Raw genomic sequence first — 27589 nt, forward strand, 5'->3', positions numbered from 1 at the left:
ACCCCCCTCCCCCCTCCTTCCCGCCCCCGCCGCGCACGCGCCGCGCCCGCCCCTCGCCTCGCGGGGGGGGGTGGGGAGGGAGGGGGGCGGAGCGGCGCCTGGCGGCATCCCCCGCGTGACTTGGGGGAGGGGCAGGGACGCGCAGCACGAGGGAAGGAGGCGGTGCGCCTCGCCACGTGGGGCGGGGCGGCCAATCGCGCGCCCCTGCGCCCGCCGCTCTCCTGCCTGCTCGCGCGGGCGACAGGAAGCAGCCCGGCCCGGGGGTAAAGCTCCGCCCGGAACTGGGCGCGGGGACGCCGGCTCGCGCGGGGCGCTTCCGGCGTGGACCGCGGCGCATGCGCGCGGGGGCCGGCATCAGCTGATCTAGCGCCGCCCCTGCCGCCGCCGCCGGAGGGAGTAGGGCTTCAGGTGTGCTGGCGCCGGCCGCAGGTGAGGAGTCTCGCCCCTGTCTCCCCCAGCCCAGCCCTGCCCAGCCCTGCCCTGCTCCTTCCGCCCCCTCCTCTCCCGGCAGCTGCCCTCCCCTCCGCCCGGCAGGTCGTGATGTGAAGGGAAGGGGGGGTGGGAGGGGGGTCGTCTCCCACCCCCGGCCGTTACCTGCCCGGGAGGGGCAGTGGTCTTCCCCGCGGAGCGGCCCTCTGAGGGAGCGCGCGCGGCCCCCAACGGCCGCCCCCGCTTCGCGGGGGCTCCGGGGTGGGGTAGGGGGCGGCAGGACCCGCAAAGCGCCCTGCGGAGCGGGTGTCTCCTGGGCGGTGGCCGGGGTCCCTGGGCGGCCGGCCTTCACCTCCCGCCCCGCCTGCCCGGGCTGCGGTAAAGGGCAGAAGGCTGCGCTGTGAGCGGAGGCCGAGCCTGCCGCCTCTCCGGCTGCGACTGAAGCCAGTAACGTGCAGCGCTGCGTGCGTTGTCCGTGCGGAGACGTTCCCCAACGGGGGAGCCCGCTGACGGCCGCCGTGCTCTTCCTGGTCCCGTTTCTCGGGGAGAAAAGGCCTGGAAAGCAAAGCAGCCCCCTGAGTAGGGTATCCCCGACTAAGAAACCTGCTGAGCGCTCTGAAAGACGACCAGCAAGACCCAGGGATATACCAGAATCCATTATAAAGAGAAGTGGTGACAGTGGCTGGGTTCCTGTGCCGGGTCACCCCACCATCTTGGGTGGGTGGAACTGAATCTTTCTGTGCCTTGACTGTAGCGCTGCAGTGAGCGAGCAGCAAGGCTGTGGAACAGGAACACTGCTACTGGCTTCTGACCTCAAGTCTTCCTTAGTAAAAGGGTCCACCTGTTGTTTTGCAGTTGAAAATAATGATGGCAAATCAAATGTGTTTCCTATTCCTGTAGCCAGTGACAAAATCCTGATTTAGATGAGGTGTTCCAAACGTCACACTTAGAATTCACTTAAAGGCAAGAAAGAAATTTTACGTGACTGGGTTCTGGATGATACTGTACACGTTACAGATAGCAGTGACATTGGACTATATGACACATATGTGTCAAGATCTATCCATTCAATGCAGTTGCCCAAAGTAATTTCTTCCTAAGATTTTACTAGCTTCCCTCAGAGAATTTGCACTCTAGCTGGGAGTAAAAGCAATTTGGTGATGGTTTTATTCATTGTAATGCAATACTTCAGCAAAGTACATTGGCTATTTGATCTAGCATGGTATTTCAAATGCTAATACCACTTGATGAAGTGGAGAGGGGGTGGAAAAGGAGGGAGACCTGCTGACAGCCTGCTAAAGGTGGTTTATTAGCCCACCCGTTTGTAGCACTTCAGCGAGAACATGCCGAGTGTAGGTTGGCATTTGCAAGTGGAAGTTTGAATAACTGAGGCAGATCCTCAATGTATTGTAAATTGCTGTATTTGTGCTGACTTTTGCACTCTGCAGGTCTGCAGCAGCTGAATGTTTGGCTTCTCTATACAGTACTTTTAAAGGCCTTTTCAATGAGTAGCAAGCATAAATATTTAATAGTATCTACATTTTATTAGTTTCTGCTTAAGAATATGCGAAGTGAGATCAGTGTCTACAGGTCTTTGAATTACCAGAAGTATTGCAGATTATTTTTTCTGTTCTTGTCAGTTTATTATCTCAAGTTTTCTTGAAAACAGTTTTACTCTCTTATGTGGAGGAAAAAAATAGTATTAATTCTATAATCGGAGACAAAGCATGGCATCCAAAAATGATAAACCACCATGGATATCAACTTGAGAGGATGGGGAAGGAGAAATTAAGATAACGGTGGAAAATGACTGCTGGCATCAGCTGACTGTTCAAATGGGGGTTGAAGTCTTGTGTTGCAATAGTAACACAAGATCTCTGTTTCCTGTAAATGCAGCCTTTCCATTTTCCAAATCAAGAACTATTTTCTACAGATAGTGCTAATATTAAAGTTCAGCCATGACCGATTAGTATTGCTTAATTTCTCTACAATGTTAGCTTAAATTTAGCTTTTATCTGGATCTAAGTATATATGAACTGTTGTATACCTCATTAATCCCGACTCACAAAGTCTGCAGGCTTCAGTGTGCTTCTATTGTCTAAATTTTTTCCCCCAGTATGACGTTGTGCATTTATCTTCCAGACACACATGGGTACTGGTATTACACGTTGTCATCCAAAGCCGCTATAGACCACCAGATTACTAGATGATTCCCCTGGAGTGACATTTAGAGGCACTATGCTTCACCTCTTGTGTTTTGATACCATAATGCTGTCTCTCTGAGTTCCTGAGCCCTGAAAATTCCTACTGATGTTTTTGCCTTGTGCTTTTAAATTGCTTGTTCGTGAGCTAAGGTCGTGTTCCTAATTACTCTTTTTAAAAGAGTAAAAGGATTACAGCATAACCTAGTTGATGTCTTTGGTTACTTTGGTGTTGACCATAAAATGTTGCATGCTGTTGCTGGCCAAGTAATAGTCCCTCTTTTTCTTTCTCTCTCTTTGTTTTAAAAACAAAAACAAAACACACAACGACCCCAATGCTACATTGCCTAGAACTCAAATAGATTTTCTTTCCTCCATACTTGTATCTTTGGTTACAAAGAAAAGTGGGGAATTTTAGACTTGGAAATATTGAGGTATTGTTGAACAATGGTATCCACATGATTTTTTTAGACTGGAACTGTACCAAGGAAAACAGACGATGTAGTCAACTGGAATATCATGCTCGTTCACTCTTACTCACCATCTTAAAACATGTGACTTCTTTAGCCTTCCAGCTGGGCAGAGAGAAATGGGGACCTACTCCAGCAGAGGAAGCGGGATGAATCTAAACTTTTCAACGTTTTCTTCCTGTACAGATTAAGCCAGTAATCGCCTAAAGGTCCAACGTGCAAAACTGGCTTAGACTGAATCTTCTGGTTGTCATTGTTGTATCTTCTTTTATGTTCTGAAAAGGTTTTTTTGTTCTTTTTGTTGTGTTCCATCCCTCTTCCCTGTTGAAAATGGACAGCTAAGCTTATACTAAATTCTTGGGTTTGGTCTTATCTCATGGCAATAGGTTCTACAATCTCATAAATATTTTTGGTTTGATTACTTTATTTCATCTATGCATTTATTTCTTCTGTTTTTGTCAAATTCTCAAGTTAAACGCCCCCACTTCTTAGAAAGATTGACCATTTGCTGCTAGCTTTTTAGACTTCCATATGTTATATGGCTGTTATAGCAAACTTTGCCTTATAAGGTCTGTCTTTACTGAAATGATACGCTTACTCTGAAAACCAGTAAGATGTATATGGATAAATCCTGAAAGTCCCGGTCTAACAGACTTTATTACTATCACTTAACCAAATGGCAGATGGAGATCAGTTTTAGCTGCTGAATTTATTTTCTTGGTTCATCAGCTTGATTACTCCTCTGAGCTTGTGTAACAGTAAATTTCAGTGTCACTGCTCACTCTCTTCAGAAATAATTTGTCTGACAGTGATCTAATACATGCATGGTGCCTGTTGACAGTTCTTTAATTTTCTCATAGTTTACAGCATTTTGGAGAGTCCGTTGTGGGTGTCTTAAAATGTTCAAATCAGAAGTAATCAGAAGTACTAAAACTAGTATGGGAAGCTGCCATCGTGGCCATGTTTTTATAGTGCTAGGCTTTCTGCATTAGCTGTCTGACATCTGTTTAATCCTGAGAACAATAATTTTGAAGACCATTGCTACCCCAGTTAACCAAGTCTCATCCTACTGAACAGTTAAATGAACTAAAACGTCTGCCGAAAATAGACCCATTGCAGATGCAAACGCTTAAGAGAGAAGCGGTGTTCCTACAGGGTGTCTCTGTAATGTGAAAGTCTTCTCTTTGTCCTTCTGAATCAGTTGAAAAGCGCTTATATTGTAAGGGTTCTCATGCCCAAGTTGAAATGTTGGTGTGCTGGTGAGTTTCAGCTGACCAGTCTGTTCAACTAACTCTTTCTGCCAGATGGCATCCCACAAAAAATGCCAAAATCTGCAGTGTAAAGATGCAGTGTTCCCCGTGCTGTGTCCCATCTTCAGGATGCTATAAGCCGTGCTCGCTTACTGGAGTGGTTTGTTGTTTCAGACTATGTAAAAGATAGGTGGTCTGAATGTTTATGCTGCTGGTCTGCGTTCTGTGCCCTAAGCATGAAGAGCAGTCCTGTTGTGGTTGGGATGGTTGGGTGTGATAAGGGATAGAAAGGTTATGGGAAAAGGTATTAGCTTTATAGAGAGAAAACTGTGCCTTTATTAGAATAGTTTATTATAGCTGGACAAAAGCTTTCAGGTATGCAAGTTTCCTTTAACGGCCTGAAGAATGACTTGACTGTTTTTTAATATTCTAGGAAAGAAACTGCGTCTTCCAAGAAGTTCAGTTAGCGGGATAAATGTTTGGTCCTTCTCATTATTACACTATAATATGATTTTGTTTCTCACTATGAAAGTAATACCTTAAAAAGCAGCTCTTCAGAAAAAACTAAAATGGTATTTCTGGCTAAATGCAGAGAACATTGGTAAGGACTTCCAAAAAGGCAATTCTGTTATGTGAATTTCCTCTAGATCCTTGAAATCTTGAGGGTTTTGTTATCGTGGGATAAATTTGCATCACCTGGTAGATATTCAGACAACCACCGCAATATGTAGTTTAAACAATGTTAAAATTTAGTATGTTGGAGGGGCTCTGGCTATTCTAAAGAAGCTGTAAATACTTCAGGTAATTGAACATAAAATCTCCAAATGTGGCTTAACTTGCTTTAAAACATAAAGATGAAGTTTTCCATTACAGGAAAAGTCAACCTGAACTTAATTTCCTTTTACTGGAATCCAATGCCGATATGTGTGCTGTGATTCCAACCAGGTGTTTCATTATACCAAAGTGCTGTAAAAGAGTACTTCTATCTGCTAGGGGTATTAGATCTTTCTCAAAGACTTTCATGCAAACTTACTCCTGATTCAGCTCTTCAAACTAGCCATCAGATACCTCACATGATAAGGTGATTTATTGGATCTTATAATGATAATTATAAGGATCTTATATGAAGATTCCATAATACCCCGACTTTAAAGACTGCTCTGAAAGTTAAGTGTAATGATGAAATACTTATTCCAAACTTGTGCTCAGTATTTTAGCTATGACATTTAGGGCCAGTGGTGAGGCTCGTAGAGGAGCCGATGTGTTTGAATGAGCCCAAATTACTAATATGTTTCTGCATGTAAAACTGAGCCTGACTTACAAATCTAGCAATAGTTGTTTTATGAAATTACACACCTTTTGTCTGTTGAGGTAAGAATCTTCAACTATTCAGAAGTGACTCTATTGAACTGTAGTAAAGTTTGCTGCTATATTGCTTACAGCTTTGCGTTCATCTCATTTTGATGTTTGTCATCTTAAAGGTTAGAGCAACAAGAGTTATGTCAAGTAACGATGCCAAATACACCTAAAAGTAGAGTGACTTTAATAAAAGCAAAGGTGGATTTTAGCTTTGCAGTAGTGTTAGTGAGGTTAATGAAAATGTTGCTCGTCTAGAGGAAATGACTGAGCATTGCACTAAGCAGATAGCTGCAGAACTTTTCAGCCCTAGCAGCTAGACAATAGGATCAGGATAAGAAAAGAAGGCCACTGTGGGACACAGAGATGAATTAGAATTCTGTGTTATGGCTTGGATCTCAGTTGCATTAGATCTTTCTTTTGTCCGAAAGTCTATCAAGCCAAAGAAGGGGCAGGATGTGTAGCAGGCTGAAAGGAATGTCTGATTTTTTGCAGTAGGAAACTTTTGAAGCAGTGTAGCAAGTAAGAAATAAGGGGAGACTCATCCATTTCCACCTCTAGAGCTCCTCTGGGGAAGCCTCCTGGGCTTAGAGGAAAGAATTGGTGTAGAAAACCCTATTATGGAAAATTCTGTAGCATATAACCAGTCAGCTGATGAAGATTTTTTTCACGTGAACAATGTGGTTTTCTCTAGTAACAGGAGTATTTTAATTGATAAAACTAGGATCTTTATCAGTTCTAGATACAGCGTGACAACTGTGTTTGAAGTCAGAAGGCCGGTTATCTACTGAGCTGATCAAATCTTCAGTGGGTCAAAGCGGTTATGCAATGAATGCCTTGCCAGCCTTTCTATCTAGTTTTATCGCTGCTGCTAACTTCTCAGTCATGTTCAAACACAACTTTTTTCTAGTCTTGTTCTGGGCTAACTGAAGGAATCTCCCAAGCTTCTGAATAAAAGCTTGGGTGCTTGAATGACAATTTGTGGTGGTGGTACTTCTTGCTTGAACAGACTTCACGCCCCATCTTTGTGGTAGGGGAGAGTCTCTTATGCTGTATATATGTATTAAATATATTTTATATATGTTTATCTTGTGTGCAAGGTATGATGTTTGTTTGAAGTATCAGGCTTGTGTGTATCGGCGTACCCACAGGTAAGTCCCCATCCATTTTGAGGAAGAAGGTAGAAGGAGCTTGTGATGGACTTCATGAATTGCCATGTTGCACAGTCTCACTTTGTAGCCATTGTGTGCTGTACTGACAGCGGCAGCATAAGTCTATTTCCTATCTTTTTTCTTGAATACACTGGGATTTACCTCTACATGTGCTGAGTTGCAAGCCTCACGTGAGAGGAAGGGGCTTTACAGTACCCAAGAAACAAGTTGCATGAAAGATGAATTGTCTTGTGTGGTTGTAGATGGATCCACTATATGTAGCTGAGCGTCACTTAAGCAGATTCCTGACCTATTGAGAGCAGAGGGGGCCTCAAAGTACCCTGTGGCATCTGGAATTGTATGAATAATTAAATGGAAGAATGTCCATATTGTTGACTTTAAGAAAAAATGATACTTCTAGCTCGGAGTTTACGGCAAGAAGGTTGGTACAGTTAGCTTCTCGATCTCTGTGTGAAGAGAAGACTAAGCCACATCATTGTGTTGAGCACAGGAGGTGACTCCTGCCTGGTTTCCTTAGAGTGCAGATGATACAAAGTTGGAAGGTGTTTGATATAGCAGAGGGCCGTGCTGACGTACAGAGCGACCTCGACAGACTGGAAAAATAGGCTGACAGGAATCTCATGAAGTTTTGACAAAGGGAAATCCCAAGTGCTGCATCTAGGGAGGAATAACCACATGCCCTGCTACGGGCTGGGGACTGGCTGGCTGTAAAGTGGCTTTGCTGAAAAGGACTAGAGGTCCTGGTGGACACAAAGTTGAACATGAGCTGGCAATGTGTCCTTGTGGCAAAGGTGGCCAGCACTATCCTGGGCTGCATTAGGAAGAATGGTGCCAGCAGGTTCAAGGAGGTGTTTTTTCCCCTTGATTAAGCTCTGGGGAAACTACACCTGGAGTGCTGTGTCTGGTTCTGGGTTCTCCAGTAGAAAGAAGACATGGCTTAATGGAGTGTGTCCGGAAAAGGGCCACAAAGACTGTTAAGGGTTTGGAGATACAAGGAGAAGGTGAGAGAGCTGGGATTATATAGCCTTGGGAAGAGAAGGCTGTGAGAATATTATTGTAAAGTATATAAATACCTAATGGGAGGGAGCAAAGAGGATGGAGTCAGACTCTTCTCAGTGGTATCTGCTGAAGTAACAAGAAGCAATGGGCACAAACTGAAATACAGGGAATTCCCTTTAAACATAAGAAAACACTTTTTACTGTAAGGGTGTCTGAACACTGGAACAGGTTGCCCAGAGAGTTGGGGAGTCTTCATCCTTGGAGGTAATCAAAACCCAGCTGGATGTGGCCCTGAGCAGCCTGCTCTAGCTTGCTTTGAGCAGAGCGTTGGAACTAGATGACCTCCAGAGGTGCCTTCCAACCTCAGCAATTCTGTTGTTTGGTGACTGAGAAATCTGGAGTAATTTTCCCTGCTGTGTTACAGTAAAATTATGACTCTCCATAGTATGAAGGAGGAGATTTGCTGAGAATACTATTTGGCTTCCCTTCCAAATGACCTGTGTTAGAGTTCTGGGCATGCTGTTTCTTCTGGGACAATATCCCAAATTCTAGATGCAGAAATGCTGCTGAACTTCTGCATTTGTCTAGTAACTTAGGCACTGTATTTTTTTTAATACTTCCTCTTAAAAATACCATCTGTTGGAAGGGGAAGTATAAACTGTCCAAGTTACAGGAAATCTATGGTAGCGATTATCCTATTATTTATGATGCTTTTGCAACACCTCCTCATACAGCTGGACACTGGGGTTTATGCACTGTACCAAAGTCTGCTCAGGTGAGCACAGTAAATGTTGGCAGTCTTGATTCTAAAGCATGACTCAAATGCAACGCTAAGCTGGTTGTCCAGTGTGGGTTGTGATCTTTACTATCCTGTAATGTCTAGGTTTTTACTAAGAAGAGGAGGAGGGATTTTCTTTGGAAAACTTTATTTGGCTACGTTTTACTGTGTATGCCTATTAAGCTTTCCTGAATATCGAATATAAGGGCTTATATTCCGACTCTATTTTTCTACCCTAGGAAGTCAAAACACATTAGTCTGTTTGAGATATAGTAAAATCTATTACCTTAGTTCAAAGTTACTCCACCAGAATGAATCCTAGCACTGGTGACTTATTAATGTAATGCTGCTGCTTCTGAATTGCTGGTCTTGTGCTATTTACTACAATTTTGGTTACTGTATTTAAGCTTTTGTGCCAATTTGATGTGTTGATAATCCTAGAACTTGCAAAGATGGTCTTGAGAAGTTGTGAAGACTGCAGGGAACTCTTCCGCTCCTGCGGCTTCTTGGGGGAGAGACCGCATAGCTGCTTGTCTCCTGTACGACATACAGGACAATGTCGGTGCCTGTCCATCTTTGAAAGCAGATTCTAGCAGCTGTCACTCAAGGTAGCACATCAGTCTGCTTCACTAAGGTCTTGGATGTTGTGCAGTTGCATTCATGCTTCTGCTAACTAGGGGAAGGGGTTCTTATATTAGCAGAAGTAAGCCCCACAAGACTCTGTTTTGACAAGAATCAATACCTGTTCTACATACTCAAGCAATTAGTATTACGGTGTCTGCAGCACCTTCCTGTGCAGTCTGTTGTTAAACGGTTGTTCGGTTAAGCTCTTCCAGAACAGCATGCACTGACATGGATATATTACACTGGAGGACTGGTAGGTAAACGGATTTGAGCAGAAAGCATGCATCTCTCTTTCAAGGATTTTTATGTAGTAGTATGTACCACTTGGGGCATTGGGATTATTGGCTTTGTAGGAGGCCCTTAATGCGAACGCTGAATGCTTCTTTTTAATTTCTTCTGCTCAGTCCTGGGCAGTAAGGAGGGCACAGATGGGAGTTCAGCTGGGCTCTAGGTAGCTTCATTTGCTATTGCGGCATTCCTCGGTGCTGGTGGGAGAGAGAGAGAGAGAGACTGATGACTCATCAAGTCAGGTGGTTATGCCTCTGCTGTGTGTCAGAAATTTCTTTCCCCTCTGCAGCAGGCTTTCTCATCCCTCTGTGTAGGGGCACTAGAAGGACAATTATTTCGTAAGTGGTGCTTAACTGCTGAATTCTGGGTTTGCTTCACTGGGCCTGTGGATTTTTGTTACTCCCTGTTTCTGCAAAATAAGGTAAGAATCTGTGTTTTTATGATAAAATAGTCATGGGTTTTCTTGCTGCAAGAAGGCTCCTTCTAAAAATCTCACTGGAGTCTTAATTTTTAAGAGATCTTTGTGGTAAGGCAGCTCATAGTGTAAATTCTGGGTCTGATCAAATGTTTGAAGCAAAAACAAGGAACTGTAATAGAAAACAGGTTTTTCCAGCATTGAGAGCAGGACAGTTACATTTTTGGGGTTACTGTGTAGTCAAATTCCTGTGCTGGGGAGAAACCAAGATAGAAAACTCAAGTCATTGGCCCTTTCTGGTTTAATTATGACTATAAAATTACTTTAATAAATCACCTTTCAGTCAGAGATGGTTCTGCAGCAAGTAATATTTTGATTTCTGGCACTGTTAGGTGGAATATGACCATGTTAGAGCTTAAGAGCATGTTTAAAATCAATTGGTGAGCTGTTTAAGACGAGGAAGATTCCTGTATATAAGTTGTAAAGGATACAAGATGCATCTTTGCTCATAAGGGAATTAAAATTAAGCTAATATCCTGTGGAGGTGTGCTAGTGGACTTTTGTAGGAGTGGATTGCATATAGTGCCTAATATCCTGTGTTGGCAAGAGGCCTCTGAAAGGCTATAGGAGCTCAGTGGATTTCTAAAATGGCTAGCTACCATGGCTTCTGGGGTAAGTACGTACTGCCTGCAGACACACGATGTTATGTTTAGCAAATCCTGACGTGCTTTAGGGAATTTCATTTTGTCTGAGTACTAGCAATGAAAACATTTAACAGTGTAGGTAGGTAAGGCAACATTTCTGCCCTCAAGGACTTTTCCATGTAAAAGGAGAATCTGTAGTGCTAATACACAAGCACAAAAAAACTATGCAGAGATAAATAACAGCATTTTTTTTGTCTTGATTTGTATTCAGTATTAAAAGATGCGTAGCCCTTAAAAAAGAGGTCAGCTTGGCTGGGTGAGCACTGGCTTTTTAGACTGTGTGTACTTTGTTTGGAGGTATATAGGAGATGGAACAAAGAAAGGTGGGGAAGAATTCACCACGTCGTTTACACTTGGAATAGTTAATAAGTATGTGTTTGAAAGCAGTTGGTGCAGATGCTGAAGATCAGGGCAAAGACCGGGTTTATTGGTGTGTTGCTAGGTGGTCTAGTGGAGGAATCCCATTCTCTTTTAGTTGGCTTGGCCAGTAATTTGGGAAGGTCACTGTAGAAAGAGAGAGGGAGCAGAGCAGCCACAGGAGCAGGAGAGGCAGGTGCTGGGTGTCAGGATGTTGCAGTCTTAACTGCAGAATGACTGTTCTGAGGTTCTTATTTGCTTCCCTAAAAGATAAGTCGCTTCAAGTGGCCGTCAGCTGACCTGCAGGTTTCAGATATGAAGAAAAGTTAATTTAAATTGAAACTGGCCAGTGTTCTTCCTGCTTTTCCTTGCCTTTGTAAATTGACTCTTTTGTATGGGACCCGGTACTGTCTAATTGCCAAACAGCATCACTAATTCAGTTATGAGAATTTGGTTTAACTCTCTCTTTATTGTGCTTCTATAGAAGATTTTGGTGGTAGGACTCTAGAGATTGTTCTGTACGGTATGTTGAAGTAAATGTTTTGGGTGGATTTGTAAGACTGACTGCTTTTTTCAGTATGAACAGTAATTGTGCTTGAGTTTTGCAATGTTTTAATTGTTAAAAGCAAAAAAGATGAGGTAGTTATGTTAGTCTGATCGGAATCAGCTCTTACCAGCTGCTCAGGAACTGCAGATTGCTTTGCGAGGACCACCCTCTGCCATTTGTCAGAGGAGACTTTTGAGAAATAAGCAGTGAAATTAAAATTGTCTTCTGGGCCTAAACAACAGGCGGCTTAAAGGATGAACGATCATTGTGGAGAGTAGAGGGATCTAACATCTCTGACTTAGCCTTTGAGCTTGAGAGCAGTTAGCAGTTCCACTCCAGGAGGGTGATGACTGAGTCATGATCAACTGTTGGGGTGGCTGTTACGAAATGAATCAATGGTAGCCATGTTACACAATCCACTCCAGCAAGACATGGAGCCTGGAAGAAGCTATTCCTTCAGGATTAATAGGAGTTTGGAATCATTGGAGATCCTTTTCTTACAGAGCAGAGCCACCAATTTAAAACATTTAGATTGGTAAAGAGGCTGAGGGGCAGAGTATACTTGTAGTATAGTATTAAAAAGCTGGAAAACAGTCATAAGATTTTAAGAGTAGCGTATGTCAGCTACTTACTGCTCCTGAAGAACAGGCAGAAAAGCATCCTTTAATGATGGTGGAAGGGGTGGCAATGTAGTTGTCTTCCTCATTGTACACAGGGCAGGTTTTCAAGCCTGAGTATGCCTCTGTATTTGCTGCCTTGCAGAAGATGCTGGGTTAGGTTAAGCTTGCAAAGACTGTGAGTGTCAACAGATGCCTCACACAGTTCATGTCACCGAACCATGGGCTTTTGCTGGATAGGCCCTGTTGATACGCAGAGAGCACTGTATGCTGGGGCTGCCATACCGCACCTTTCACCAGCGCTGTATCATAAATGTGCCAATACAGTAGAAATGGGTAAAGAGTTGCCTTACAGTTCTCTAACACTAATCAGTTTCCAAGGTAACGCAAAGCATGGTAAGGGCTGACAAAGCAACACCATTAAATACTCTTATCAGCACCAGAAGCAGGACAGCCCAACTATCGATTACAGGACAAACATGGATGGAGGAAGTCTGTTTCTAAAACAGCTTTTCCTGTGCCAGTTGTTTAGATTCTCTAAACAGTTACTGGCAAGAGATGTCAGTCTGTTGTTTAACTGTTGCAAGTTGGGGGTTTTGGCCATTATTCAGCACAATTCTTCTATAATGCTCCACAGGTTTCACTGAGAGCAAAGATTGCGTAATACCTAGCTGTGAGGCATATAGGGAGGACTTGCGTATGTGTGCTGGTGCTTGTGAAAATGTATTTTTGTTCCTCTGAACACTCTGATTCAGCAGCTTAAGATAGCAAAAATAGAATTTTCACAATTAATATTTGTAGTATTGCTTTTTAGAGACTGGTGGCAGTAAAGCAGCCCCAGAACATTCTCTTGCTCACTCAGAATCATGGAAAACTCCGTATTTTGAGGGAGGGTAGATGAGATGTGAAAGACAGAAGAGATTCTCCATTGTTTAAATATCCCGTTACTGGGCTTGAAAACAGTTCAGCGGTGTTAGGGCATTTTTGGAGTGTAACTGTTTCGCTCAGCGGTGTCTTGTGGAGCATATTATGGAGTGATGTTCCACCCTTGTGTTTCTGCAATAGAGGATGTTAGATCTTTTGTTTGTTTAAATGAGTTACTTTTTAACTTTTTATAGCTTTAAAATCAGTGTGGTTAAGGTGCTTCAGGCTATATGAGTTCAGAATTCTTCAGTTCAGAATTCTTTCTAACTGGAAACAAGGAGAGAGCAGAGGGGAAGAAGAGGAGGAACTTATTACGTGTGTGTATTCTTCAGGACTGACTCTTTTCTTCTTTCCTTCTATACAGTTGAACAGGCAAAATGGACTTCTCCAAGCTACCCAAAATCCGTGATGAGGACAGAGAGGCTTTTGTTGGCTATGTCCATGGAGTCTCGGGACCTGGTAGGTATTATTTTGTAAAGGTTCTGTTTCATCTAGTGTCTTGTTAATCTTGTCCATTTGGAAGTGGAGAAGTATAGTAGAGCTCTGGGTAGGGCTTTTTCTTTCTTTTTTTGGGGGAGGCTTTTTAAGAAGGATTCACTGACTTACAGTCTGATAAAATATTAAGAAATATACTAACAAGATGTTACTGCTAATTAATCTTATTTAAAGATGTAATGAGCAGAAGCAGGCTGATGAATAATAATAGTAATACTACTAATAATAAAAACAAAAGGTAGTAAGCTTTCTGGATGAGGTAAAGCCACTTGGTCAGAAATCTACAGGCCCAGTGTATTAAGCTTCTCTAAAAGGGTGTGAGATGCATAGTCCATTCTCACTGAAATGCAGTTTGACCCTGTGCTCTCTGGAATACTCAGTCCTCTGCCAGTGTCAAGTTGTTCTGTGTTACTGCGCTGCGAGCTGGAGGAGCTCAGCCGAGGAGCTGCAAGGGTCAGGAAAGGTGGCAGAGTGTGGTGGTAGTGCAACTGGGAGAAGGAGGACTCTTCCTCCTTCTTTACCAGCTTAGATAGTTTCTTTAGGCTCTGATGGTAACAGCTTTTGAACACGTGCAGACTCTGCCAGCTTTTCTGCTCCCTCCTGCATTCTCTTCAAGAGGTGAAGGAAAGGATGAGAATGTGAGAACAGAAGAATAGCATGTATTTTTGTTAATGCAGCTTATTTGATGAATAAGAAACTCCCTTGACTCATGTCTACCTACATAAATACCTGTTCTTTAACTGCCAATTCCTTAACTGCAGAAGTGATACTTAAAAACAATTTTAAACTGATACAGCTTTCTTTCCTGAGAAGTGGAAAATGCATTTTTGTGTAAATACATGAACCCTGTGTGCAAGATTGATATTATAATATAGAAGACATAATAAAAACAGCTAGGCCTCATGTATGACCTGCTGAAATCTAACTCAAAACAGTAGGAAGTTTCAGGCCCAAAACATGCTGTAAAACAGTCTTCATCTGTTGAAAGTTAATTGAAGTGCCCTAGGATATACATCACTTTTCTACAAAATAAAATATCAAAATAGTGTTTCCTTAAAAGCTTTGTAGGCATCTGCCAGTCTAGATACAAGGGTATGTATTGCCTTTAGCAGGCACCTTGGCTTGATCTATACCTGGAAATAGTTTGTTATGTGAGCATCCAGATGCTACCAAGGTAAACAGAAGCTTGAGTGACTTGAAAATGCTGGTCCCCAACCACAGGTTTATGTAACTGCCAGGTATCAGGTGAGCTTTTATGTTTTAATTTAGTCAGATGGGAATGTGGCCCAGGCAACTGAAAGGGAGAAGTGCCTATGTAACTTGTCTGTCAAAGTTCACTGTGTCTCTAAAACCCTAAACATTCACCATCTGTCAAGATAGATAGGAGAAATAATGGCATGAATTGTCTGTGACCTACTACATTCTGATAGTGTCCTCTTATTGAGCATAAAGGAACAGCGTGAAAAGTATAGGGAAACTTTTTCTTTTGGCTTTTAAACTAGAAATATCAGGGTTTGTGGCAGCCAAGTTATCCCTTTTGTGAAATGAAGAATGCGCTTCTAATTTGGGTGAATACCAGGCTTGTGCTGTGCAGTTCTTACTAACTTCTGATGAGTAAATTTCCTGAGCTACAGGAAAAATATTCACCTATGTGCCTGTCTTTTACAGTGGTCACGGCATGCAACATGGCAGGTGCTGCTATGTACGAGCTGGTACGAGTAGGCCATAGTGAACTGGTGGGGGAGATTATCCGACTGGAAGGTGATTTGGCAACTGTCCAGGTGTATGAAGAAACATGTATCCTTTTCACTGATCCCTCTGGGCCTGCCAGAGTGCGCAGTCCAGAACACAATGGTGATTAGGGTGAAGACAGTGAACAAAACTGACTGGGACCAGCACTTGGTACTTCCGGTGCCAGCAGGACATCTGTTCTGCATGTTTATTGTAAATTCTGATGGTTTTGAGGTAAATCTTATGTTGCTTGGCTGTGTACTGAGGAGACTTTTTTTTTTTTTATTTTAAGTGGAAATCAAATAATGTGTACCTTAGAATTTAAGTAATTTTAATTTAAATATTACAGCTCTTTGTTAAGGAAGTTGTTTGACAAATGTCAACCGTAAATGGCAAAACTATCAAGCAGTATTTGTTGCATTTTTCCTTTGCTTTTGAAAACTATGCTTGTATAACACTTAAATAGGAAAAGTAAAGTGGGCAGGATGCTGCCTTCTGGGCAGAGTATTTTGCCGGACTTAATAATTACATTTTTGCTTCTGCAGTGTCCTTCCAGAATCTTGGTCCAGCTAGGATGCAGCATGTATTCTAAAATCTAGTTGACTTAAAATGTATTTTCTATTACACATATATGAGACAATGTCAGAAAAGAAGTCATAAAAGTTGAAGCCAGACCTTCTTTTTTTCTCATATTCTTTTAAACATAAGAGTTGGGTCTGGGTGTCTGTAGAGGCTAGGAAAAAGCCTGTGCTGGCTCCCAAAGCTTTGTTCTGAGGAGCTGGATGGTAAACTGTTGACTATCTCCTGTCTGTACCTAATAATTTATCATTTTAGATGGCATCATCATTGTAATATCTAGTAGCCTTCCATCAGTACATGGAACAAGTTTGAGTATAGTTTGCTCTTAGGTTCCTGATGAGAGGGCTCTGTCATATGGCTCTCTGAAGTCAGCTTGCATTTAATCTCTTGGGTCTTGCATAGGGTTTTGGGCGTTTCTTTTGTATTCTAGCAGGGCCTTTTGCCAAACTGCTGGCCCTTTGCAGAGAAGTCCTTTGTGCATCTTTGGAGCTTAGATAGTGCATAGATTGGACAACTTGATACCGGAGAGGAGGGAAATAATGCTGGTCTTGGACAAACTCCCTTTAAAATTAGACTGCTGTCAAAAAGGCTTTGCAAGGCTCAAGGTCAAAACAGTTGTGCTCGCTAACAAATTCTGAAACGAAAAATTATGTATTTCATAACATTGTCTGACTTTAACAATCAAACCTGTTTTCTAGGTTTGAAGATTTAAGAAATCCCTGACATTTTGTCATCCTGCTACCTGGCACTCCAGTAAACTCATCCATATAGTTAACTTGAACTAATGATCGTAAAGCAGAATGTTTACCCCTACTTCTCCTCTCTGGAGGATGAGCAACTTTGTTGCTTTAGCAATTTCAGCTTGAGTTAGTATAAAGCCTTCATGCTTCTCAAGTGATGATGTGTAATATAGTAATAAAAATATTACCTTAAAGTCAGAAAGGTGGTTTAAGAGTATGATGTTGTGAATGTGATGCCTTCTGCCCTGTTTTTTTACCTTTCTCTGGATGAACTTTTCCTCAGCAAATCTTTAGCTGGTGTCTCTGTAGGAGATCCTGTACTCCGTACTGGCAAACCCCTGTCAGTGGAACTAGGGCCTGGCATTATGGGAGCTATTTTTGATGGTATCCAGAGGCCTCTCTCGGACATCAGCACTCTGACCAAAAGTATCTATATTCCTAGAGGTGTCAACGTGTCAGCTTTGAGCCGAGATGTCAAATGGGACTTCACGCCTTCCAAAAATCTGCGGGTAGGTTCTGACAAGCCTGTCTTCCCCTCTTGCTCCTCTACGCTCAGAGCTTAGGGCTGAAGCAGAGTGCCAAGGCTGTGACTGCTGGGAGCTATGGTTAATGCTGTGTTTTAAGTTTGCAAAAAGGGGTACTAGGAGGCAGTAGTGATGTATGAGACTGGATGGGGATCACCAAAACTTATTTGATGTGACTTACTGTGTGTTGCTGCTGCATATGAGAAACTTGCGAAGTTTTAATGTATTTGCAAAACCGTAAAGAAGCTAGTGGAATTGCACTAAGCATTAGCAGGAACAGGTGTTACCTGAGCGAAAAGAATGACTGCAGCACACATCTTGTGAATGGTGAAGATAGCATTAGAGCTGGAAAATGTCACAGCTTTAGCCCTTGGCGGCATCTTTTTTCCAACCCTGCAGGTTAGCATATGCTATCCTTTCTCTACTTAACACATTAAGCTGAGAGGTATAAAAGAAACGAGGAAAATTCCTTGCATCAGTCAGTAATTGCTACTGTCTGAGCCTTGAAAGGCGCCTGAACCCAGATAGTGTTGCTAGCAGTGTGCTGTTAGCGTAATGAGTTATGTAAATGGGCTGCTGTGTTGTAACAACGCATTTTTGAAGGGAGTAATCAGTGCTAGACTTAATAGCTACAGTTATTTCATACAGTTCTTTGTCAAGGTTCTTTTTTAAAACTGGAGTTCTCACTTATGACTAATAGACCTGTTCTGATTTTAGGTTGGCAGCCACATCACTGGTGGAGATATTTATGGTGTGGTGAATGAAAACTCCCTTATCAAACACAAAATCATGCTGCCTCCACGGAACAGGGGTACAGTTACATACATTGCTCCGCCAGGAAACTATGACACTTCAGTAAGTCTTCCAAACAGCAGTTGCTGGTATATTCCATGTCTCTTTCATAAGGTTGATGTACTCTTTCTATTCAGCATGATGCCAACTAGAAAGTGTTTTATGCAACAAGATGTCTGAGTTGATGATCGCTTCTGCTACCCTGCATGCAGGGATTACATGATTATCTTGTGCAGTTACTTTCTATGTATATGGCTTCCCAATGGCACTTCAGTATGCCTTTTTTGCTGACCTCTGTGGGGATCTACAGTTTCTTATGAATATGTAAAATTCAGTTGCTCTTCAAAAGCATATTTTTAGTTGAAGCTTCATCTTGCACTTTTTTCCCCCAGTAGCATTGTAAATAAGGGAAAGAGCCTTCCCTTGGGAGGGGATGATAGTGTGTTGAGATTCTGAGAAATCTGTGGTGGTATCAAAGACCTAGCTGCGCAGAGTAGTTGAGATGAGAATTTGCGCTCTGGTCCAGTGTGCAGCTGTTTGCTTACTTCATATGTCTGGTGCTGTCTGTTAGGATGTTGTCTTAGAGCTGGAATTTGAAGGTGTGAAAGAGAAGTTCACTATGGTCCAGGTCTGGCCTGTACGTCAAGTCCGTCCTGTTACTGAGAAGTTACCAGCCAATCATCCTTTATTAACTGGCCAACGGGTCCTGGATGCCCTCTTCCCGTAAGTACTACCTTTTATTTTCTAGTATGTAAGAAATCTCTCTTTTTGGGGGGAAGCAGAGGAAGGAGACGTTAAATTTTTTTTAAGGGCAAACAGACCCCAAGCTTTCACTATGTATCACAGCATAATCTCAAAAAATATTTAGCTGAATTCCTCATTTTTTTATATTTGACAGGAGAACCTAGTAGTGAAAAAAGGAAGAGAAGTTTAAGAAGATAGTTCTAGTGCATTAATCTAGAAAAGAATGGACAAGCATAAACTTAACATAATCATGCCAAATCTATAGAAAGGCTAGAACTTTCAAGCTTGATATCTCCATTTGAACACATAAGTAGGATCTCTTTCCATGGTCTTGAGGATGTATAGTTCCCAGTGATTTTGGGGTCACCACTTATGAAAACTGTTGCACTTAACTGTAACACAAAATGCTTATTTAAGCAGTTAACTTTCAAGACACTAAATTCAGTAATTTTGGTCCTAAAATATTGTGCTGCTTATTCTTATAATGCACAGCTAAGTACAGTTGTTCTTTTCTTAGTATTTGCATTTCACTGGTGCTTTCAGCTGTGAAAACTGCTATGTTTCAAGCCTGAAAATCTAGCTGTTGTACCAGCATAACTCATGTACTTCAAGGGCAGTAGAATAAAAGGATAGTTTATTCACTCCGTCTTTTGGTTTAGTGAAATACCTCTGTGCTTCTCACCCAGAACACTGAATGTGACTCCTGTCACTCTGCTTTTAATTAGGGAGTTTTATTGGAAAACATATTCTAAGATGGGAGAGAGCTTTTTTTTGAGTTCCTTGCAAATCAGAGTCCTTTTTCTTTACTCAGGTGTGTACAAGGGGGTACAACAGCGATTCCTGGGGCATTCGGTTGTGGGAAGACTGTGATCTCACAATCTCTCTCAAAGTACTCCAACAGTGATGTCATCATTTATGTAGGCTGTGGAGAACGAGGAAATGAAATGTCTGAAGTACTGAGAGATTTCCCTGAGGTTAGTATGGAGAATTCATGGAGAGTAAACCTTCTTGGGAAGACTTGCTATTGTACTGGTATTGTAACTGAATAAAATATCATATTGGTAGAGTGACTTGAAATGATCTTCTTGCCTCACTGCTGTAAGTTCTGGCTGTAGTAGCAGAAATCCCTTTTGGCTTGTTCAAGAATGATTTCAGTGGCCCCTCAATAAACATCTGGACTAGTTTTTGGGTGTATCTTCTAACCTGTTTAAAATAAAGCCAAAATGAATGCCAGGGCGTAATTTAGCACGGTTATAAGCACCTTACCTTTCACTGGTAATGTCCCTAACTTTTCTAACTTAACCATGCATAGCAAATGCAGCATCTGTATTTACAGAGTGCAGGGTGGTGATACAAACAGTTACCAGATATTAGTTTGACATGTTAGGCTTTGGAATACCTTCTGAGGGAAGTAGAAAATGCCTGGTTTTAAAAAAAAAAAAAAACAAACAAAACAACGTTGCAACAAGTTTACCAATCCTTCTACCTGTTATTATATGTTAGTGAATTAGTTGTGGCACAGTCTTCTGTAAAATACGGGAAAGAAGCCAGATAGTCTGAACTGTTAGGTTGGAACTCCACTGTCAGAAATAAGGGGTAAAAGGCTTGGGTGTGTTGATTGATTAAAAGATGAGAAAGTCAAGCTGAGGTGGCCATAAAAAAAGGTAAATCCCAGGGTATTTGTAAGTGGAGTTCTAGACAAATGTCAGGATATGCATTCTGTTGTTCAGGTGCTTGTGAGGCTTCACCGGAGTTACATATGTGGTTTTATGTCCAGTTGTCAAAGACGAATGTGGATCGGTGTAGATGGGGAAAAAAAGCTCTCTGAATCCTAACGGACTTATGACAGGAGGCTAAGATTTTTTTGGCTCTTCCAGCCTAGTAAGCTGAGAGAGGATAATGTACTTCCTGATGTAGTGGATTTGTCATTACTCATTTGAATGGGATCAGTAAGGATTTGCCAGTTGCAGGAGATGAGGCTGAGGCATGTACATTAAAGAGTTAAGCTGTGTGCAGTCTGGAAGGCAAACCAGCATAGTATCCTGAAATCTTGAATCTAGTCTCTGCTTTTGGTAGTTAGCTGTGAGGAGAGTATCCTGATACAAGGCGAGTAATACAGTAAAAAAAAAAAAAAAAAAAACACCAAACAAAAAAACAAAACCAAACCAAAAAACTTGCTACTGTTGCCTTTTTTATTTTTTTTTTTCTTTTCTTGCATTTTAGTTAACAATGGAAGTTGATGGCAAGGTAGAAAGCATCATGAAGAGAACAGCTCTGGTAGCAAATACCTCCAACATGCCTGTGGCTGCCAGAGAAGCCTCTATCTATACTGGTAAGATTTACAGGAGGCTGGAAAAGGCTGTGTGTGTAGGGCAAGCCATCATGCTCTAGTATTTTCAGTTCCTGAGATGGTCAGTACCAAGAAACCGGCTTAGTTTCAGAAGTCAACACTTTCGGGCCTTGCTTGCGTGAAGTCCTAGTATCTTAATTGAATTTGGCTTGCTTGTATATAATTACGATTTCTGAATATTGAGTAAATTTTGCTTATAAGGTGAACTTACTGCACCAGCTTTCAGGTAGTTTTTCTCCATGTGTTAATTATGTAAGCTTTTGTTGGTGAATAGTTTTTTGCTGACAAGTACAGCCACTTAATGGGCAGGAATAGTACTCTCTGAGTTGGCAGGCTGGTCTTCTTTCCTTTGCAGCCTCTTAGAGGTTTTTTTAAAATCCTTTTTCAGGAAAAGTTGTCAGGTAATTAAGATAAAGCATGACCTTTTCTCACTGTTGTATTCTGGTAGTTTGAAAGGGAAGGAGACATTTTACAGTAAGAAGAGGCTTTGTTCATGGTTTCAGTGAGGCAAAGAGTAGCACCAGTGACATTGCCGTGTCTCTTCAAAGAAATACACGGGAATGTAAGATGAGCCAGAGTGGTTCATAAGCAAAAATGGGGAGAGTGAGAAGAAATAAACAAAAAAAAAATACAGCAAGCACATGATCTAGTGGAAAGAAAGAATAACTTTCAGTGTCTATTTCCATCAAAATGTAAACTTAAATAATTTGGCTTATTTGCATGTTAGTGACAACATACAAGCATAGAATTCCTTTCTGAACTGTATCCTGCAGCATGCTGTTGTCTTTGTTCTAGGAATCACCCTGTCTGAGTATTTCCGGGACATGGGCTACCATGTCAGTATGATGGCAGACTCTACTTCCCGATGGGCTGAGGCCCTCAGAGAAATTTCAGGGCGACTGGCTGAAATGCCAGCTGGTGAGTAGTCTTTTCTCAGTCTAGTCTCTTAAATGCATCCTTTAAACTCTGAGCCCTTGACTGAATTTCTCTGTGTTGGTGTTTGCAGACAGTGGTTATCCAGCCTACCTTGGTGCCCGTCTAGCCTCTTTCTATGAGCGAGCTGGCAGAGTGAAGTGTCTGGGAAATCCTGAAAGGGAAGGCAGCGTCAGCATTGTTGGAGCGTGAGTGTTGCATTTCTTTGCTTTGCATTGGCTGCAGTTCTTCCTCTGTGTTTTTGTATGTCAAAGTACCTATTTTTCAGACAAAAAGGTCTTGTTGCTCTGTGCAGCTGCAGAACTAAAAATATGTGAATGAGTAGGTAGATATTTAGTCTCTGTTCACCCAGAACTGCTGCTAAATTGTGCGTGGGGGCAGAAAGAATGAATGTGGACAAGTAGTTCTGTGAGGTGTGGAATCGCAGTCACTTGCAGCAATTGGAGTAAATGGCTCAGGGAAGGATGTCGTTAGAGCTGTCACTGAAAAGTATGTCAAACCATGCTCAGAGCAGGAAAGAAGGGGCAGTTAGAGCTGCGGTGTATGCACTTGGGGGCATAATGAATCATGATTCTCTTGCTCAAATAGGGTAGAATTACATGGTGCAGCATATCTCAAGCTGTGATGGGCTGTGAAAAGCATGTGGTTCCCAGACATTCTTCTAGGCTATATTGATTTGTATAGCATACTGTAGACAAAGTGAATTTCCCACCCACATGTTTTCAGGAGACCCTCTAGCATCTGCAAGAACATCTAGAGTCCATTCTTTGCTCTGCTTAGTTCTGCTGTCCACAACATACGTACACAAATGCATTGCGCTTTTGAGGTTGGAAGACAATTTTTTTTTTTAATCTCTGGGAAGGCATGTATTAGGGTGTCAAGCTCAAATGAAGTTGAAGTGGTTATTGTGTAGGTGAATATATGCAATAATTTCAAAATGGGATATTGTTTTCTGTAAAATCATCATTGCACTGTGTTTCACGGTGTCCTACTGGCACACTTGCTGAATCTGTTCCAGTTGAGGTAGGTTTAATAATCCAAGCTGGCGTTACTGCCTGGAGCTAAAGTGACTGAAATCATACCTTGATACTGTCAATCAGTCACTGATATAACTATATTTCATAGAATGCTTGATATTACACCTGTGTGGGTAGGCATCAAACACTTTCTGCAGTGGAAGCTTGCAATCTGTTATTTACTTGACATCGTGTTGACTTTGGTTTCTGTGATCACTGAGCTGTGCAGTCATATGTTTGGTACTTCAGTTCAAACTGTGAAAGCAATTCTCATAACTTTTCCTTATTTCTTCCTGCTCAGTGTCTCTCCCCCAGGTGGTGACTTCTCTGATCCTGTCACATCTGCTACACTGGGTATTGTTCAGGTACGTCCCATGACGTTGCAGCTCTTCTGTCCACTTTGTTAGACTCGAAGTGATTGTGCTTCAGTGCATTTGTGCCAGTGGCTGGGGTGAGAGAGCTTTGATTTGACACAGGCAGCTTTGTAGGGTGCTTTGGAAAATGTTCTAACAGTGTAAAAGGCGACCTTATGAGATGGTCTCTGAACTGGCATGTTTGAAATTCCTTTGGAAGAGGGTGCGAAGGTAGCAATTCCTTCCAATGCTGACTGCTCAGGAATATCTGTGTGCTTCCTGATTGCTGCCTGTTGAGCTGCACTTCAAATGTGGCTGCTCTCAGCTGAGATGGAAAGTGAACCACTCTTAAGTGCATTGAAACCACAAAAAAAGTCCTCAGAGCAGCTGACAGGGAGAAGAATGTCTTGCAACTGATTGCAGCCCTGTTTTGAGAAAAGAATTTACATCTAACAGGTCTCCACTTCATTAGACTCCAGTATTGACATTGTCTTTGTTACTGCTGCCTTCTCCCTCATGAGGAGTCTCAAGCTGAGTAAGTCTGAACTCAGCTTAAAAGATGCATCATTTTTTGAGAAGTGTATTTGAAAGTCACTGCTATAGTTAAACATAAGGAAGGCTTTCTTTTTCTCTCTCAGGCTTTCATTTGTGATAGCCTTTGCCATGTTGCGTTTGCTCAAACTGGCTTTCTGTATTTTTTTTTTTAATTGCCTTCAATTATTTTGGTTCGTTTTTGATTTGGAACACTGGTTGATCTTTCTGGCTTCTGACAGGTTTTCTGGGGCCTGGATAAGAAGCTGGCACAACGCAAGCACTTCCCCTCTGTCAACTGGCTGATCAGTTACAGCAAATACACACGTGCCCTGGATGAGTACTACGACAAGCATTTTACAGAGTTTGTCCCTCTCAGGACAAAGGCCAAAGAGATCCTACAGGAGGAAGAGGACCTTGCAGAGATTGTGCAGCTTGTAGGCAAGGTGAGTAACCAGCTGTGAGGAAATGTGGTGTCAATGAGCCATCCTCCATTTCCTTACTGCTAGCGCAGGCTTTTGACCATGTCTTAGACCAGACTTGATGGATACTGCATTGTGCAAAAAAGGCAAATGGTCACTGGGAGATGTCAGACTCTCCTGCCTCTAACTCTGCTTTATTCCAACTTTCTTACATGTTGTTTGACTTTTAATGACAAATACTTTTTTAGATTTGATAAACCTTGGCTTGATGCTGCTTTTCTTATGTAAATTAGGGCATCTAATGCTGGAGTTAAGAAGCTTCCCTTGCTTCAGTGTTCTAGTCCTGCTGAAACGCCCTTTGCTGCAACTTACAATAGTACTCCATTGGAAGTAATCTTTGTAAGAGAAATGATGCAAACTGATCTTTACTGTTGAAGTCATCTGAAGGGTTACAATTTATTAGAAACCATGTTGCCAGCCACAGAACAGAGGTGTTGGCGTTTACAAGCTGGCCTGTAGAAACAGAAGTGATGTCTGCTTTTTCTAAAAACTGGTGATTACCTAGTTTCTCTGTGGAAACCTGTGACATGCCATATGGCTCCATTTTCCAGGCATTCTTTAATTTCCTTCATTCACTTCACTGTTTTGGAGAGAAAGCTGAACTTGGACAGGAAAATTTCCCTTGAGAGCTCTCAAAAAGGACCCAGTGAAAACTCTGTGTTTCAGCTTAGCACTGTAAATATGATAATTGACAGGTGCCTAGCACATACGTGACAGTAATTTAATCCCATGATGTTCGGATGAGCTATGCTGATTTACAGGGTGGTAGTAGTGTGTGATAACGTGTATTAAGTACAGTTATTTGGAGGACGTTTGTTCCTGGTGCTCTCCCTATTCACTGATGTTCTAGCCCAACCGAGATGAGGCCTTTCACCAGATCTTGCCTAGCAGAGCTCTCTTCCGTAGATGTGTCTTCGAACAAAAGGAAATGTGATCTTAGGGCCTTCTGCAGTTTTCTATTTACAGACTCATGTTCTAAAAGACTAGTTTACAGAGCAGGGTAGAATCAGTTCCTTGGTGTGGAAGGGATATTGATAAGCCAGTGCTTGTAACTGGGCATTATTCCCATGATAGAAGTACTGGAACTGGTGATCTTGTTCTCAAAGATGTTATCTTTAACAGTTTCTTTCAGTCTGGGCTTGGCTAACAAGTGCAACAAACATTTAGAAAGGGGGAATTGTGGAAAAACAATCAGATTTTTTTTTTTTTCTTTTTAGCTCTGAATACTGTTAGTCTCCTCGTGAAAGAAGGTCCAAAATTCTGTCTAGAAAGCAAGCTGGGGTACTTAAAACTGAATCTGCCCCCTTTAGCAAACGGACAACGAAGGTGAAGAGTGACTTGTGGTGCCAACAGCAGCAGTGTGCAGCAGGGTTGTGGCTGTCCTGCAGAGTATGACAGGCATTGTCATCAACTTCTTTACTTTTCTTGAATGCCAGAGAGGGAAAGCCCATTGGTAGCTGTGGAGGCTAGTATTAAATCCTTAAGATTACTTATTGATCTAGCATGCTGAGATCTAGTTTTTCTTCCATGGACATAAGGATTGAGGACGGTAAAAACGAATTTACCTCTTTATGTAGGAAGGTGATGTTTCAACATACCTCATAGCAGAGCCATGTGCGTTTTCTGTGTCTGGTGGCTTTTCCATTATCTTAAAGGAAACTTCCTTTCCATTGTTCATCATCAACCAACAAGGAGGGGCTGGTGGGGAATGTGAGGCTCAAGGGCAGCCTTGGCTGCAGTGACCATGAAATGGTGGAGTTCAAAATCCTTAGGGCAGCAAGGAGGGCGCACAGCAAGCTCGCTACACTGGACTTCAGGAGAGCAGACTTTGGCCTCTTCAGGGATCTGCTTGGTAGAGTACCATGGGATAAAGCCCTGGAGGGAAGAGGGGCCCAACAAAGCTGGTTAATATTCAAGGATCACCTCCTCCAGGCTCAGGAGCAATGCATCCCAACAAACAGGAAGTCAGGCAAAAACGCCAGGAGGCCTGCATGGATGAACAAGCTGCTCCTGGACAAACTCAAACACAAAAAGGAAGCCTACAGAGGGTGGAAGCAAGGACAGGTAGCCTGGGAGGAATACAAAGAAATTGTCCGAGCAGCCAGGGATCAGGTTAGGAAAGCTAAAGTCCTGATAGAATTAAATCTGGCCAGGGACATCAAGGGCAACAAGAAAAGCTTCTATAGGTATGTCAATGATAAAAGGAATACTAGGGAAAATGTGGGCCCTCTCCAGAAGGAAAGAGGACACCTGGTTACCCGGGACATGGAGAAGGCTGAGGTACTCAATGACTTTTTTTGCCTCAGTCTTCATCGGCAAGTGCCCCAACCACACCGCCCAAGTCTCAGAAGACAAAGGCAGGGACTCGGAGAATGAAGAACCGCCCACTGTAGGAGATCAGGTTCAAGACCATCTAAGGACCCTGAAGGTACACAAGTCCATGGGACCTGATGAGATGCATCCGCGAGTCCTGAGGGAACTGGCGGATGAAGTGGCTAAGCCACTATCCATCAAGTTGGAGAAGTTGTGGCAGTCCAGGGAAGTTCCTGCTAACTGGAAAAGGGGAAACATAACCCCAATTTTTAAAAGGAAAAAAGGAAGACCTGGGGAACTACAGGCCAGTCAGTCTCACCTCTGTGCCCAGCAAGATCCAGGAGTGGATCCTCCTGGAAATTATGCTAAGGCACATGGAAAATAAGGAGGTGATTGGTGACAGCCAGCATGGCTTCACTAAGGGCAAATAGTGCCTGACAAATTTGGTGGTCTTTTACGACGGCGTTACAGCGTCAGTGGATAAGGGAAGAGCAACTGACATCCTCTGCCTGGACTTGTGCAAAGCATTTGACACTGTCCCACACGATACCCTTGTCTCTAAATTGAAGAGACATGGATTTGATGGATGGACCACTCGGCAGATAAGGAATTGGCTGGATGGTCGCACTCAAAGAGTTGCAGTCAACGGCTCGATGTCCAAGTGGAGACCAGTGACGAGTGGTGTTCCTCAGGGGTCAGTATTGGGACTGGTGCTGTTTAACGTCTTTGTCGGCAACATAGGCAGTGGGATTGAGCGCACCCTCAGCAAGTTTGCCGACAGCACCAAGCTGTGTGGTGCGGTCGACACACTGGAGGGAAGGGATGCCATCCAGGGGGACCTTGACAGGCTTGAGAGGTGGGCCCGTGCAAACCTC

The 27589-nt window shown here is 42.6% G+C and overlaps 1 protein-coding gene across 1 annotated transcript in view; it reads left to right on the forward strand.

Moving 5' to 3' along the window:
- The first annotated feature begins 377 nt into the window (after positions 1–377).
- Positions 378–27589, forward strand: part of ATP6V1A (ATPase H+ transporting V1 subunit A) — a 33813-nt gene continuing 6601 nt past the window's right edge. The window contains exons 1-12 of the mRNA XM_050894525.1: positions 378–429; positions 13496–13590; positions 15295–15423; positions 16971–17185; positions 17918–18055; positions 18564–18715; positions 19548–19710; positions 20960–21068; positions 21882–22004; positions 22093–22207; positions 23337–23400; positions 24162–24365. Of these exons, the coding sequence (XP_050750482.1) occupies positions 13509–13590; positions 15295–15423; positions 16971–17185; positions 17918–18055; positions 18564–18715; positions 19548–19710; positions 20960–21068; positions 21882–22004; positions 22093–22207; positions 23337–23400; positions 24162–24365 (1494 nt within the window). The 5' untranslated portion in view covers positions 378–429; positions 13496–13508. The remainder of the gene's footprint in view (positions 430–13495; positions 13591–15294; positions 15424–16970; positions 17186–17917; positions 18056–18563; positions 18716–19547; positions 19711–20959; positions 21069–21881; positions 22005–22092; positions 22208–23336; positions 23401–24161; positions 24366–27589) is intronic.

The sequence above is a fragment of the Gymnogyps californianus genome, chromosome 1, assembly GCF_018139145.2.
Source record: "Gymnogyps californianus isolate 813 chromosome 1, ASM1813914v2, whole genome shotgun sequence".
Classification (NCBI taxonomy): Eukaryota; Metazoa; Chordata; class Aves; order Accipitriformes; family Cathartidae; genus Gymnogyps; species Gymnogyps californianus.